Genomic DNA, 16,718 nt, shown 5'->3' on the forward strand with positions numbered 1-16,718 from the left:
CCGTAATCGTGAAGCGACGGTTCTCTACGATGCGCTGCCGCACCAGCTCAACCAGATCATCGGTGATGAGGGACGGACGCCCACTGCGCTCTTCATCATGGACACTTTGACGACCTTCCGAAAACTGCTGACACCAGCGACGCACCATCTGCTTACTCATAATGTTCGGCCCAAAGACCTCACAGAGCTGACGATGAATGTCAATTGGTGCAATGCTTTGTGCATTCAGGAACTTTATCACCGACCGAACCTCGCATGCGGCGGGAGAAGGAATACGAGCTTCCATTTCAGACCACTGCTGCCTCGCTACTGGCATGCGGCGGGAGAAGGAATACGAGCTTCCACTTCGGACCACTGCTGCCTCGCTACTGGTGCCGGGCGGGATCTGTCCGCCTGGCATATGATTGATACGTCTTAGCTCTGCTGCGCATGCACAATTTACACGGCTCATTATGTTTACTTTCACGGGGAAAAAATAGGGAAACTTACTTTCTGGATGCGCCTCGTATATATATATATATATATATAAAAATCACTTTATATTTCGAGTCTACATTTCCGAGAATATGCATACAGCATCCATATTAATGAAGGGGATAAATCTGTTAGAATGGATGAGAGTGATATTGGAAATGGAATTTTTAAACGTTGTAAACCTGTGTAGTGTGTGATTCGTTGATCTGAAAAAATTGGACATTCTAGAAATAAATGTTGAGCATCAGGATTATTATTGCCACATTTACAATTTTCTTGAGTTTTAATATTTATTTTTGCTAAATGTGCTGGAGTACGTACATGTCCTGTTCTTAATCTATTAATAAAAACTATGACTTGCCGTGGGAGTGTGTATGGATTGAACAAAGGGACCTTGGATTTAAATTCTGCAATCCATCTATACGTATATATTGCCCACATACTTAAATTGATCCTTGCACCATTCGTTCCTTTGTTCCATAATTTTGATTTTCACTCGTGGTAATAAATCCGTGTACATTAATCTATTGAAACTCTGGCCTGTTTAGCATATAAGTCCACTCGATCATTTCCTACGTTAATATTATGTGCTTTAACATAACTGAATTGTATGTCAATGTTCCTTTTGCAAGCAAATTGAACTTGTTTAATAATTAAAATAATAAGATATGATTGATGACATAATTTGGGATAAGATGTAGATAATGCTTGAAGAACACTCGGAGAATCTGTAAGGATAAGATTTTTTTTTAAATCTTCGGCTATTCCACATTGTAAGGCTTTGTATAGAGCGTAACTTTCCGCAGTAAAAATAGATGAATGTATATGTAATCTAAATTGTTGATAAATGTTTTTCTCTGGGATGTAATAGACACATCCTACACCTTTATTATTCTTTGAACCATCGGTGTAAATCATTACATCATGCATTGGCCATTTTTCTCTGTACAATGCATGTAAACCTAGATCTCTGAAGTGAATTGAACATTGAGTATATAATGGAATATCCAATTGATAAATCAAATTTATCTGTTTTATCAATCATATATCAATCAATAATTTTATAAATCAAACTGTTTTCAAAACAGAACACTTCCAAGAGGTGGCGTTGGAATCAAACAGAATGGATAAAAAGAGCAAACCTCGGAACGTGCAAGGAGTAAAGCACTCGGTGTTTACAAAATGAAATCCGTGACGGCTTCTAACCACACATTCACACACATTATTAGCATTTTACCAACTAGGATGGCGTTTACAAACAATGAAGTCAGTGGGGGCTTGTAACCAAACATTTGCAATTATCTTGAAAATGGCTCGTTTGCGAACCCATGTTTACTGAGACTTGTTTGCTTCTATTATCCTGTACTTTCAACTGTGTCAGTTTGCGCTATTACTTATGATACACCCTGTATATATGTATGTATATATAGAAAGTCAATTTTATTTCTTTTTTTCCTGCCAGCCCCAGTGGTGGAGTGGGTAGCACATCATGCTACAACACCAGGGGTCCCGGGTTCAAATCCCGGGGTGGGCATGGGTGTTTGTAAGTGTTCATTCATCAATTTCATCATATTATCCATCACTCATCCCCATCGTCACAATTAGCCAAAAGTGGCACAAAAGTGATGTAAAATAAACTAAATCACTAAATTTTTTTAAAAATTTGGAAAGAGGGTATAGGTATAGGTTGCTTTTCTGTAAACCATAGCCCACCCTGGCCCCACTTGAGCAGCATGACTGTTTGTTCAACATTTTGTGTAGGAAACATTTGGGCAGTCAATGGCCTAAATCAGCTATGTCCGATCTCATCTCAACTATCCATTTAACTATCAAACTTTAACATTTAACTATAATTCTAAGAATCACAACTTCAACACCAATGTAATTGTTATTATTATTATTGATGGTACTAATTACGGTGAGTATCACATCAACCACATTTTTTAAATGACAGTATTTTTGCTATATTAAACATTGATTTGACTTCTGTATAATTTGCAATAGCAAACAATGTTATGCAACTGCAGGGATAGTAGAGTAATTTATGTATGCTCATAATGTGGAGGTATTATTATAGTTATAAAGTTGAGTAAATAGATGGTAATCTTGTAATGTAAATAAGAGTTTTGACTTGTATGAATAAGAAACATCCATGCAGTGTTGCAGATTTAAACCTTTCCTATGTGGGTTTAGAAGAGTATTGCAATCAATGCTTATAAAGGCTGCATGCAAGTTTGAATTACATTGTTTAAAATATGTTCCATACAGTGAATAGACTTCAAATGTGATGCACGTAGAACATTAAAGGAAATTTCCATTTTTGTTGAAGTTCAGTTGGTTAAAATAGTGATTGGTGTTTACATCTGTGCAAATAGTTCATGTACTGACATTCATCATGTATTTAATATTAATAAGAAATTTTATTTATTTAATTGTCGAAATACTTAAATATGCTTGATGTTTCGACATAATGCACATACACCTCTTTCAAGAGCCAGTAATAAAATAAAATTTTAAAAAGTTACAAAATATAAATCTAACAATATTACAACAATTAAAGTAAAATAGTGTGTTTTTGAAGCAGCGAGTAATATGTAATATCAAAGTAAAAAAAAATAACCAAAAAAAGGATTTTTATGATACTCTTATAATACAGGTAAATGAACAACAAACACAAAAAAATGTTTACATGCTTATTTGAAAACACATTACTGGTTCCCTATATATTTTGTTACGCTACTTTTCCCTTTATTTGGATTTTGAAAATTATGTATGTGCATTATATGTATGGCCACGGTGGCTCAGTCGGTAACGCGTCTGACTACTATGCTAAACGTCCTGGGTTCGATCACCGGCCGGTTCAAATCCGAGAACTTTTCTAACGTTGGAAGCGGCCCCGGCGCCCACCCAGTGTCGAATGACATGGGTACCTGGGGGAAACCCTGGGAGGTAAAGGCAGTCAGGAGCATGATGCTGATCACATCACCTCCACTCACGACCGGATCAAGAAAGTGTGGGGCGTTACCCCCACACCCCCTATATGCCTTCATGGCGTGGTGCTAAGCACAGGGGAGCACTTTACCTTTTTTATGTATGTGCATTATGTCAAAACATTGATCATATTAAAATAATTTCAGCCATTAAACAAGCAAGAGTTATTAAGATTATTTTTTTAAGTGATTGGTGTGTTACAAAGTTTGAAACCAGCTACTGACCATGCCACTAGTAAGAAGTAATTGTATTTCTGTTTACTTCTTATTGAGAGAGATGGAAAACGTATTATATCAGTGTTAAACATTAAGTTTTCAGGGATATTTGTGTCATCCAAGCAGATTTATCCTGTCCTTAATATATTTTATCTCTGAACATCCAGGTCATTTTGGCACCCAGGGGTATATATGTCCCTCTTGCCCCTCCATAGCTGTAGTATTTATGTATTAGTTTACTTTTGATTATCTCTTGAGAGTACCCAATTAAAAAATGATACTTCCGATGTTTAAGTTTCGAGTTGATATTTTTTCTTTTAAGTCCATAGCAAGGCTAATCAGGACTCGGCCTACAGTTTAAAGTGGGATCCGAACCACTTGTGCCTCCACTGGATATCGGGCTTGGGACCCCTTGATTACAAGGTGACAATATTACCACAACTCCATTGGGGCGGGGGGGGGGCAGAACTTTAGTTTGAAAACAATAGCTTGAATCCCGGTCCTCCCAGGTGGCACAGTGTTAGCATTGTCGCCTTGTAATCAAGGGTTTCCTGGTTTGATAACCGGTAGAGGCACAGAGTGGTTCGGATCCCACTTTAAACTGTAGGCCCAGTCCCGATTAGCCTTACTGTGCATAAAGTGGACTTAAAGCACCAAATCAAACAAACAAACAAATAGCTTGAATCCATGTCAAAGTGACAATGGAAATTTTTATACACATCACTGATGGAAGATAACCTGTGTATAGTCCACCTTACACTGTATCTAGATAAGAACACACCTACTCTTAGAACCATTGAAGTAGATAAGTTTACAAGCCCTTATATTTAGACCAATAAAGTGGTGTTTAATATTGGACAGTCATTGTGTGCTTTATGTTTCCATTGTGTAACGCTCTAGATAAAAATTATGCAAGAGATAACTCCTATTTTCAAAGTGCATGTTTAAAAAGATAATGTAAGTGTCATATCAGTAACCTTTGAACCCAAGAAGATAGCTGCCGAGTCAAACCCAGTCTTGACAAGTTACTTTGTGTAGTGCACTTGACTGCAAAATGGAGGTGTAAGTATTATGTGATCAATTATTATGCAACAAGATCATTATATCGGGCTTACAAACATGCATGCTAATTACATTATTATTGATAATAATAATAATTTTGATTCGTTAATTATCTTATTTCAATTTAGGTTCAAGTATTACGTCAAATGAAATGATTGTGAGTTACTTCCCATTTTTCTGTTGCATATTTAATTAGAATAATTATGCAATGATTTTTCTGTGATATTTATTTACTAACACATGGAAATGCATTGCCAATGTTGAGGAGTTTCATGAAGATAGTCAGTCATGCCCAGGGTTCTGATTTTTATGTGATTAAAATTTAAAAATGACAAATATTGGTAAGTTGCAATGTTAGGAAAGATATACATAAATTTAGTGTAATGTACTTTTACATATTTTCCATTTAGAGTACATAGTTGCACATAAAATGTGGCATTTGTTTCATTTCTCTAGTTTTCATTTAGAAACACAGGTGTATATTTTTCGGCCAAACATTCAAAATTTGATTTCTCCAAAAGTTTGGTAATGTATTTATTTATTATTTATTAATGCCTTGTTTTAAATGGCCGAGTTAAGGCCGTACAAAGCCTTTTCTTCCACTCAACCATACATTTAAAATTATACATTATTATATTATACACATAGGTCCACACACACACATTATACTCATACACACAAGTCTTAAACCCCTGAATATAACACACAAAATACAAAATATATAATACACAAAAAACTAAATATGGAATGAAAGAATGCAAAATTTAAAATTGTATTTAAGTAAGTGCAAGGTATTTTAAGAATTCGTTCACTTGCACATGCTTTTTAGTCTGCTTGACAGGGGAAGATCTACCGACTATTCTGAAGAGAGTGGCGAACACGTCTGCTAAAGGAACCGACGGAGCTTACTGCTCTAGTGCTTTCTGGTAACTGATTCCATAGTCTTACAGCCGATACAGAGAAAGAGTTGGAGAAGAAGTTTGATCTGTGGGCGGGGATAGAGAGAACTGAGGAGCTGCGTGATCTGGTGTCGCGATCGTGAAATTCGTGAAGAAATTGGAAGTGAGAGAGGAGATAGGAAGGTGACTTGAGGTTGAGAACTTTGTAAAGTAAAATCAGAGTGTGCAGCGTTCGTCTTTCTTGCATACGTAGCCACCCCAATTTGAGAAAATAAGGTGATAGGTGGTCCCAATATTTTAAATTAAAAATGTATAGTATCGTATCGTACGCAGGCATTTTGAACACTCTGCATACGTTTAGCTGACTCACCTGTTAAGCCGGAATACGCTACGTCACAATAATCTAAATGGCATAAAACTAGAGACTGACATAGTTTGGCCTTGATAGAGGTGGGGAGGAACTTGCCCATCCGTCTTATAGAATACAGAGATGCGAAAGCTTTTCTACACGCCGAACTTGTGTGATGTGACCATGATAAATTTCCGTCTAATACAATTCCCAGATCTTTAACAGTTTGGTTAAATGGAATGTGAGTAGAATCTACAAGAATGGAAGGCAGAATGTTAAGATCTACGTAACGTTTCAGTTTATCGGAAGCAATCAAAATTGCTTGTGTTTTATTAGGGTTAATATACATGCCATTGTCTAGCGACCAGTTAACAATCCTCTCTATATCTTCATTAACCTTGGAAATGCCATCGCTTAACATTACTGGGGGTGCAGAATAGTACAACTGGAGGTCATCGGCATACAGGTGATAACGGCAGTGTTTCAAGATATTTGGCAGGTCATTAATGTATAAAGAAAATAATAAAGGGCCGAGTACGCTTCCTTGCGGAACGCCACAAGTGATCTCAGATAGCGCCGAGCACTTGCCATCATAAACCACCCTTTGTTTACGTCCAGTTAAGTAGGATTTGACCCAGTCGGTTGCGGAGGTGGTGAAATTAAAAAATGATTTTAGCTTGGAAATGAGAATATCATGGTCGAGTGACTGGAAAGCTTTCGTGTAGTCCAATAAAACTAAAACTGTCGCCTGTCTGCAGTCCATAGCTTGTCTGACGTCATCGGTTATGTGAGTCATGGCGGTGCTAGTGCCGTGATTAGGTCTAAATCCCGACTGAAACGGAGCCAGAACTTCATTTGTATGTCGGCTGATTTGGTCATGAGCAATGTATTCTAATGCTTTCGATAGCGCAGGAAGAATACTGATAGGTCGGAAATTGTCAATGGAAATATCGGGGTCAGTCTTGGCAAGATGAAGAACGTGTGCAATTTTCCACTTATCTGGAAAAATACCAGAGCGCAGAGAAAGATTAAAAATGTCAGTGATGTATGGCAATACATGAGGTAAAATCAGCTTTATTAGTCGCAATGGGAGGTTGTCGGCTCCTTCAGAACCAGATTTGATCCGACCGATTGCAGTTGTAACTTGGAACTCATAGACTGGGTTAAAACTAAACTCTATCATTTCTGTTTTGTGGTTTGCTATAGCTCTAATAGTAACATTTTTAGCATCGTTATTCATTGAATTAGAGAGAGAGAAATGCGTATTTAATTCATCAAGGGACGAAACACGAGTAGGATCTACGTTACGTTTCTCTCCTAGCCCTAGATTTCTTAAGTTATTCCATAACATTCGGGGGTTGCCTTGCATATTTAATAATTCGTAAGAAAGCCTCCTCTTTGCATTGCGCACGGCCTGATTACATTGATTTCTCAACACACGGTAGTTATTAAAACTATTTAAAGTATTTGGAGATTTGAGGCGCTTGTCAGATTTAAACCTGCGGTGAGCCGAATCGCGCTCCGCCATAAGTGTGAGAATGCTGTCGGTCATCCAGGGGGAAGCAGGCCGCGTGACACGTTTTTTCTTTAGTGGAGCATGTTTGTCGAAAAGGTGTAAGATTAGACTATTTAATTCATTAAGCTTATCGTTAATATTAGTGAAGCTGTTTATTGAATTCCATGGGGTTCTTGTAGCATCTTCGTTTAGTGAAGCGGGGTTAATTTTCTTTAAATCGCGGTATTCAATTATGTTTGGCTTGGATTTCGGAACATTGAGCGAGTAAGCAACGTAAATAAGGTCGTGGAACGAGAGACCGCAGGCGCTCGTTTGTCCATGTTTGATGATTCGAGAGCAGTGTCCTGTTAAGATTACGTCTAGCCAAGAATGCGAGTTGGCCATGTGGAAGGTAGGATCGAGCTTCAAAATATTTAGATTGTAAGAAGAGATAGCAGCGCGGAATTTATTTACTTCAGGTTTGTCAGTTTCTAAATGAAAGTTCAGATCGCCCAGTAATAATACATGCGAGTACATGGGAATGAGTTTAGCCAGTTCCTCTTCACAATTTACAAAGCATGTTCCAGGTGGACGGTATGCAACAGCGAGCAGTAGCTTCTGTTTGTTGATGGTAAGTTCCAGGAAAAGATATTCTGTCATTCGTGCGTAGTTACCGTCAGATTTAGCCACAACCACCGCAGTAATATCTTCCCTTATCAGTGCCATCACCCCGCCACCTCGTTTCCCCAACCTGTCGTTTCGGAAGACGTTGTAGCCTCGCAAGGAGACCATGCTGGAGGGTGTGAGGGGATTAAGCCATGTCTCCGATACAAGAATGCAGTGGAGATTCAGGGGGGAGAAAATAGCTTTGAAGCTATCGAGGTGTGCTTCGATGCTCTGTGCATTCATGTGTGACACCAACAGTGAGTTCGGACAAGTCTTCAGCTCATTTCCGAGAATTTCGGCTGTGCTGACCGCGGGGGGCGGAGTGCCAGGGCAATTAGCAGAGCGACGACCCTCTTCAGAATTTCGTCCACTGTCACCGAGATGCGTTGTTGCCAGATTAGCCATTTTTAGAATTGAGGTTTAACGAACAGAAACAAGATGGGAGAAGAAACATTAGCATACCAAAATTAAATTTAGAATTATTACTTACCCTGTCAAGCAGAATAGCATGGAGGAAAGCATCAGGGAATGACACACACGCACTCACATTAAAAACCGATAACATAAACAAGAACCCGGACAAAAAACTCACACTAAACAAACATGATTTCAACACATCACACACACAATTATTCATACACAGCGTATCATAACGACAAAAGTCACATATGCTCTTCATTACACTTCATACTCAGTTCGCGTTGCACCCCATCTCAAGGGAGAACGTCAAGATCCTCGGGGGAAGATATAAGGTAGCGACGACCTCCGTGAGATACGAAAATACGCCCGTCTTGGCTCCAGGCATTGCGTGTCCCTACGCGATCCTTTGCCATCCACAAAACCCTCTGTCTGTAGGGAGTTAGCGACTCTGTAATTAATAGGGACGAGTTCTTTAGCATCTTCTTTGACTTCCACACCTCGTTCCTGGAGCGGTAGCTTACAAATTTCACTATGATGGGGCGTTTTCCCGATCTCAATACTTCCGCAGACGATCTTTTCGGAGGGCCAAGCCTGTGGCACCGGTCAACGTGCTCGAGCTTGATGTGCTGCAACTGAAGCTTATTTTGTAAAGTCTGGAGCACGATGCTGTCCACGTCTTCGTTGGTGGTTTCGGGGACCCCATGCAGCAAAATGCAGTTCCTCCTAGAGTACTGCGCTAGGTCATCTATTTCAATGGTGTTCGTGCATATCTGCTTGTTCATGCTCTCTAGGTCTCGCCGCAGCTCTGTCATGGAGTCGCTCGTCGATCTCTTAAATTGCACAAACTCCTCTCTGAGGTTCAGGAGTGACTTACGGAGGTCAGCATCTTCTTGCACCAATCCATGGTTGTCTAGCAACTCATAAAGCCGTTGCTGGAATGCTTCCATAGTTTTTCCTATTTCTTCCACTTTGGTTGAATCAACTGATAGCGTAGGCTTGGACATGATAACAAACCCGAAGATCATCACGGTGAAGCTATTGACCTGGCGGAAGATGTGGCAACATACAGCGGTGGAGAATAGAATGCCAGGCTAGCTGAGGGGTGAAAGCGCGGAGCTCTATTCAAGCACGTCCATCCACTACAACTCACAACTGTTACTAGAACTAATTGAGATCATACTTATATATTGTCAAAATTTAAATGCATCTCTCAGGAGATCACACCTGGCTACTGGTCTGTACTCAAAGCAGTTGTCATTTTCACATTAGCAATTCATCATGATCATGGATATTTCAATGCTATTTAGCACATTACAATTTCAGTACCTCAGAGTATTTAGAAATGAATTTAGTATTGGGTCATTCCTCGTGAAATCAACAAGGTCCTCAACCTTATATTGTTTTATTCATTTCAAATTTGGAATTCTCAAAGAGCCACCTGAGGTAGGGACCTATACAAAGTTGTAGATCGATATCTTGTATTTCCAAAATTACACAGGGTACAAAATGTGCAACCTCAACCAATCCCTCCCAGCTTGTTAATTTTAAATTGCAATATTTCAGCAATCAGGGCACTTGTAGAAGTAATTCAGTAGCTATTGGAAAGGTCTTCAAGGTGTTTCACACAAGATATCATATGCATAAATCAAAGTGGGGAGGGGGGGGAGGATTTGTGAAGGTGGTGTAATCAAAATTTGGGTAACCTGTTTCTCAAGAAACTAGTCTTATTATTTTATTTTTTTAATTATACCATATGTGCACTACCACTCAATAGCTGCACAATATTTGAAAATTGGATCCAGAGTTATGTTAGATTTAGGTTAGATTATGCATGATAACATATTTTAATAGATAAATTCCTATAAATCAAAAGTAAAAGTCGAGCAGAAATGAAAATTAAATGTAGACACAATATTGTTGGAATTTACATATGTGAAGCTGATATTTACATTTCCTGTTCTTAGAAATATATTGCCATTGAACTGCAGGGTGATAATAATATATGTATGAATTGAAATATTTTTTGGATAAACGACTGTTTTAACTGACATACGCCCATGTGACACTTGCTCAAGAATATATGAATATGTCTGCTATCAATAAACTTTAATGTTAATGATATTTGACTACCAAACATACCTGAAGATGGTAACTGGAGCATATATAAACATACCGGTCATGTAATCATTACTTATCCTTGTCGTTGCAATTAGCCAAAAGTGGCAGAATAGCAACATAACAAAATATACAAAATCTTAAAAACATACATAGCTTATTTATGTATTTATATGTGAAGGTGATGTTTTCCATGCACATTGCACCATGCCATGAAGACACATAGTGGGGTATAGAGATATTACTCCACACATTCACTCTCCCCTCTATTTTTGGAGGTGGCGTGATCAGTACCATGCTTTGACCACCTGTACCACCCAGGGGGCCTCCAGATATCCAATTAATAGATGCTGGCTGTACTCCATGCAGAAACATTACAGGAAAAATTCCCTCCGTAAATAATCCACCATGGAAATCGAACTCTGGTCTGTCATATGGCAGTTAGATGCCTTACTGACCGGACGACAGCAGCCCTAACTATATAAAACACATAGCTGTGGTCGAGGGTATACGGTGATGTACACTGTATACAGTGGTGTTTCCAAGGGGGGGGGGGGGTTGGTGGGGGTTATAACCCCCCCTTAGCCCAGTATTCCTAAAAAAAAAAAAGAACGTCAAAGGTAGGAAAGGAAGGCAAAATCGGAGCTGACTACCAGAAAAAGTGTACGTAACTCCTCCCTTTCGAAAATCCTGGGCACGCCACTGACCGTATACTATCTGGTAAAAACCTTGCCAGTGTATTTCTTGTAATGCTGGAATCTTTATTTGCATCTTTTGTATTTCTTCAGCTATCATTTGCATCTTTCCTACTTGAAGCATTGTTTTAACATTCCATGAACCTATCTGTAACACATTCTCTCTTGTCCTTTTAGCATACCTTGTTCGTCGTAAAATAGCAGTCCGCACATTATTCCTTTGAGCTTTTTTAGCGGTTCTATTTTTTCCAGAGATAGGTTGCTGGCCTAGGTCAAACCCCCACTTCCTTGGAGGACCAGGTATTTTCTGATAGGGGTTTACTCCTCGTAGAAGGATTTGCTCCACTACGCCTAAAAAGTTCCTTGTACTCTTTGGTTTTCTGTTGGGGTAACCTTCCCCTAGACTTTGGGGATCCCTCCCCTCCCTGCAAGGCAGCAGGGGCAGTGCTTCTTTAATGGTGTTATTGGGCTTTTATGAACAAGGATCATCCTCCCCAGATCCTGATAGCACTACCGCCTCCGTCCGGGACTGCTTATTTGGCTTCGCCTCATTCACAGCTGACCACCATATCTGGTGGCCATTCGCTATCCGCCACCTGCGACCCGCCCACTAGCTGAGGCTCGCTCTGGGTTGTTAAATAAATATCTTACCGAAATAAAATACAGGGTATTCATAAACGAATGGCGGTATTTTTGAAGTGCATAAACAGCTGTTTACTCATTCATACAGGTGGACCTTACCAACTGCGCAGTGGTAGCGCGTCACCTTGTAATCAAGGTATCCCAAGATTCGATACCCGGTGGTGGCATATAGTGGTTCGGATCCCACTTTAAACTGTAGGTCCAGTCCCAATTAGCCTTACTGTGCATGAAGTGGACTAAAAACACCAACTCAATCATTTACACAGGTGTAACCTGTTTTGTTAGGAAGAACAGCAGTCCAAGTTTGAGATACCTTACTGTGAGTTTGTTTATGCTCACTGCAGGGTGGCTTACCAAAATGGTGACTCAGTAGAAAGTATTCTGTGCAAAGGGCTATTCACTTCCCTGTGGGACATCACATAGAAAATTTTACTTTTTGAAAGTCATGCTAATACTCTATATTTGAATGTGGCAACTCTTGTTTCCAAAATACAGACATTACGACTATTCACCATGCCATTGATACAGGGACGTAGCTAGGTTGATCAGTTTGGGAGGGCCCAAACGTAAGATATTTTCTATCAAACTGTTATAAATTAACAAACTATTTATACACCATGTAGGCCTACCTTACTGTGTATAAAGTGGACTTAAAACACCAACTCAATCAATCAATAAATTGGAAAGGAACATCATTTTCTTTCGTAGCCCCCAACAGTCTACGGAAATATAGACTCGCGAAATCCACAGCCATTATTTGGGAAACTAAATGCAGAATGGACTCATTAACTTAATGGCTGATACACCAAGAAAAATGTTATTTAGTCTAGATTTTTTAATTTGCTCGAAGAAAATTGAGAAGTAGATAAAACTCTTTTCCGTGGTTTTAGATATAAAGTGCTGGAACCAGGTTTACAAGTATTGCCAACAGTGCAAATATGAAATGTGTGTGTAATGAGTTCAAGCTAGGTATCTCATGTATACAGTTCATACCGGAATCGAATGAGCTATCTCTTAGTTCAAGGCGACCGCGTTAAGCACTATTCTATAGGGTGGGCCCGAGTCTTCTATGGCATCTGATTGTTCACTTGAAAAATGATGACGATAAGAAATTTTATGCACACGTCTAATTTCTTAAAATTAATGTTATTTGTGTGTGGAAAACTGAATATTTGATGGCACTGGATAAAACAAAGTTTCCACATGCTCAAATGATTACGTTCTCGTCTTTGGTTCGGCAGGTTCAACAATGGGTCCCAGGTTCGATTCCCGATGGAGGCATAGTGGTTTGGATCTCACTTTAAACTGTAGGTCCAGTCCCGATTAGCCTTACTGTGCATAAAGTGGACTTAAAACACCAGTTCAATTAATCAATCAATTGAAAGGTTCAAGGTTCGATCCCTGGTGGTCAGGCCAGTAGCCAGAATTTGATTTCGGAAGGGGCTTATCCTTTATCGGCAGCCACCATCTAAAGGCGAAAAGGTTGGAAGAGGGTAAATGCGCTGAAGATGAATTTCTTCTTGGTATATTGCAACTAACCATATACAAGATGTTTAATCCTATTAATGAAGTAAATTTAATTACTACTACACATTATTAAAATCAGACATTTGTAGGATTTCGGGAAAGGACTGCAGCCCCCGAACCCCTTCCCTGGGTATGTGCCTGCTTGTATTAGTTCCAAAATTTCTGTGCTGTTCCAACATCGTGAGGTAATTTGGGAAATACTTGAAAGCGATATGGAAGCAAATTCTGCTCTCGAAACTATGGAACTCGATGTGATGACCACGGGCAACCGAATGAAAGAACTCTTCGCAGGCCTTGTCCCTCAATATTAATTTTACTGACTAATTGTAAGTTTTTCTGGGCCTCCTCGATGACTCAGTGGTAGCATTGCTGCCTTGTAATCAAGGGGTCCCGGGTTCGATACCCGGTGGAGGCACATAGTGCTTCAGATTCCCGATTAGCCTTACTGTGCATAAAGTGGACTTAAAACACAAACTCGATAATTGGAAGGTTTTAGAAGAACTACACATGGCATTTTATGCATCGTACAATTTTGCTTCTTTTCACCCTACTTTTACAGTTTTTCTTCCTAAGAATTCCACTGAGTATAACACGCTACGAAATCAGAGGTCCAAGGTTCGGACCTTGGACAGGTATGGTTGTATCATGTCTGTCCCATCGCCATTCCTTTGGCTCATCATTCATCCTCATCGTCACATTTAACCCAAGAGGTAGAAAAATGGCATAATATAGAAATATATAAATGATTGATTTGGTTTATTTTACTTTGCTTTTCTGACACTTATTGGCTAATCGTGAAGATGAAGATGAAAATGAGTGATGTGAACCATCATAAAGATCACACACGCCCAGTCCAGGATTCAAACCCAGGACCCCTGGCATCGTAGTGCAAATTCTTAACCACAGCACAACAAATAGAAACAGAAAATGCTTGATAAATAATTTGCTTCTCCATAACTCATGATTATATTATATAACTATTATTCACTGTATGACTAGGGATTAATTATATTTGTATGTCTAGCCAACCTTGCCACCTAAGCAGCTGCAGCTTCCGCATTTGCAGGTGGAGGCTAAATGAAGAAAAATTACAGAAAGATATACAAATTTTGTAACATAATACTTATAGAACATGCAGACAGCTGTAAATAAAATTGCTACATACCTAGTTTTCTTAATTGAAATGTGGTTTATTCTTCATTATACATGAGATCAACCACCCTGAAAGTCGAACCCAGGATCTTGTGTGGTAGTCAGACTCTTATAGAACGTCAATATGTTGGACATTTGGTCGATCCTGATCCATTGTTTCCATAGGAAGACAATCTGGCAGCTTATCATTCGACATTTCACTTGCGATGTAGGAAAACGAGATCACAAACACTTCGTGATTCTATCTTCTCCCGTTTACAGAAGTTAAACACCGATCAGACCACGAACCCTACTTCAAACTATGACAGATATCAATTGTCCACCAAATCAACAGATGAACCGACCGTTTCGATGTTTCTCCGAATTTTCAGAAAGTGGCCTTTCCCCTCCTTTGCAGGGTAGGTCATTAGCAGGAGGGTTGAGTGCATGTGAGAAGAACCGCTATGTCATTCATTCCCGTGCTGAAAAGGGACAAGCAATAGAATTCTGTTCTTGGAATGTGAAACGCATGGGGATATCTTTTCTGGACCATAAAATAATAAACCCAGAAAGTTCTAGCCACTAAATCTTCCTGTTTGTGTCGTTCTTTCAGCACCCATGGTGCCAGTGCAGGGCCAGATGAAGAAAAAGTGTGGGTTTTGGATGGATCCTGGATCTGGTGTGCAGCAGGGAGGAAAAGTGCATTTTCAATAGGTGTCAGACTTCCCTGACCGGGGTGGACCACAAAACCATTGACTGCATCCTCTGCTATCTGCTAATACATCTGTTTGTGTTCAACAAGCAAGAAACAGGGAAAAAAGAAAGAAATGCCTTGCTTGGGTTCGTGCTACTGAAAATTGAAGAAGTGTTTCAAATTGAAAGCAAAATTTACTGAAGAATTATTTTGCAATATTTGTCATCAAAGTAAAATTTCCAGCAAATACAGAACAGTTTCCCGGGGCGACGTGGACTTTTGCCGGGGTGACGTGGACTTTTGCCGGGGCCAGTGCCCCCGCATGCCTCCCCCCCCTAACGACGTCCCTGCATTGATACAAAATGTTGCTATGGATCCATCTTCAACTTCATTTTCACACAAATATTATTTTTATGTGTTGTGTCTTTGAAACTGGGAATGAAACTCCCACTGCACTGTAACAACAGATTTGGACACCTAAAAATCGGAGCACATACAGTGTTTCCTCCTGCTTGGTTGCCAGTTAGAAAACTGGCCCTACAGTGGCCCTGCAGTGACCATAGACAAACTGTTGTCAACCCATCTCAAACTTGCCAGTTGGTCTTCTTAATGGATCAGTTTACACCCACATAAGGTAATAAACAGTTGTTTTAATCACTTATGAAATACCACCATATTTTTATGAATACACTGTACAAAATGTCAAAGTACTAAGAGTAATGTCAGTAGTGAACATGCCAGTATACAGTAAGATAACTACAAAATATGCTGTTGAATTCCATATCAGTTCTTTTCTAGTTTAACAGTACTGTTCATATTGTATCTAAAGATATCTGTTTGGCGGTTACGCGGAGATAGGTAATTAACTCTGATAAACTTATTTTTCATTTTTCCACGTAAATTTCTTACGCGATTGATTTTGCCACCCGTCTGGTGGCTTCGTCAGGCATGTACTGTCTTGCTGCGGGTGGCGTGGTTACTTCTTCTTCTGCTTGTGCTCATGGCGGCGCTAGTTGATGCAGTCCTTTCACTTTCTGCCATTCCCGTGCAGGTGTATTGCTTCCTTCTTTTATCACGCAATGAGGTTTTGGCACTGTAAGCGGCGGTTCCTGCTCTCGTCGTCTGCTTTCATGGAGCGGCGCTTGTTCGCAAGTGCAGGTGGATTTTTTTGCGAACGCTTGAGGTCCGTGGTTGGTTTCTTGTCATGGGGAAAGAGCAGGTTGGGTGGGTGCGCATATCCTGATAGCGGGAAGCCAGGTTTTATTGAGGGCCCCGGGGTTAGTGTTGAGGTCGGCGGGCGTGGTCACTATTGCATAAGTTTCCTTTGAAAACCTTTGAAATGT

At 39.7% G+C, this 16,718-nt stretch overlaps 1 protein-coding gene across 3 annotated transcripts in view; it reads left to right on the forward strand.

The window, feature by feature from the left end:
- The first annotated feature begins 2,373 nt into the window (after positions 1-2,373).
- The window catches only part of LOC145980404 (mitochondrial enolase superfamily member 1-like), a 53,200-nt gene continuing 38,855 nt past the window's right edge, over positions 2,374-16,718 (forward strand). Inside the window, exon 1 of one of the 3 annotated variants that reach the window (XM_083113479.1) lies at positions 2,374-2,392. Coding sequence is in view for 1 of the 3 variants with exons in the window: in XM_083113477.1 (XP_082969603.1) it covers positions 4,735-4,742 (8 nt within the window). In the remaining 2 variants the exon portion in view is untranslated. Of the gene's footprint in view, positions 2,393-4,683; positions 4,743-4,977; positions 5,084-16,718 lie in introns of those variants that run through there. The other 2 variants (XM_083113477.1, XM_083113478.1) reach the window with 2 other exon arrangements.

Source organism: Lepisma saccharinum, chromosome 27 (assembly GCF_977018435.1).
Source record: "Lepisma saccharinum chromosome 27, izLepSacc3.1, whole genome shotgun sequence".
In the NCBI taxonomy this organism is placed as follows: Eukaryota; Metazoa; Arthropoda; class Insecta; order Zygentoma; family Lepismatidae; genus Lepisma; species Lepisma saccharinum.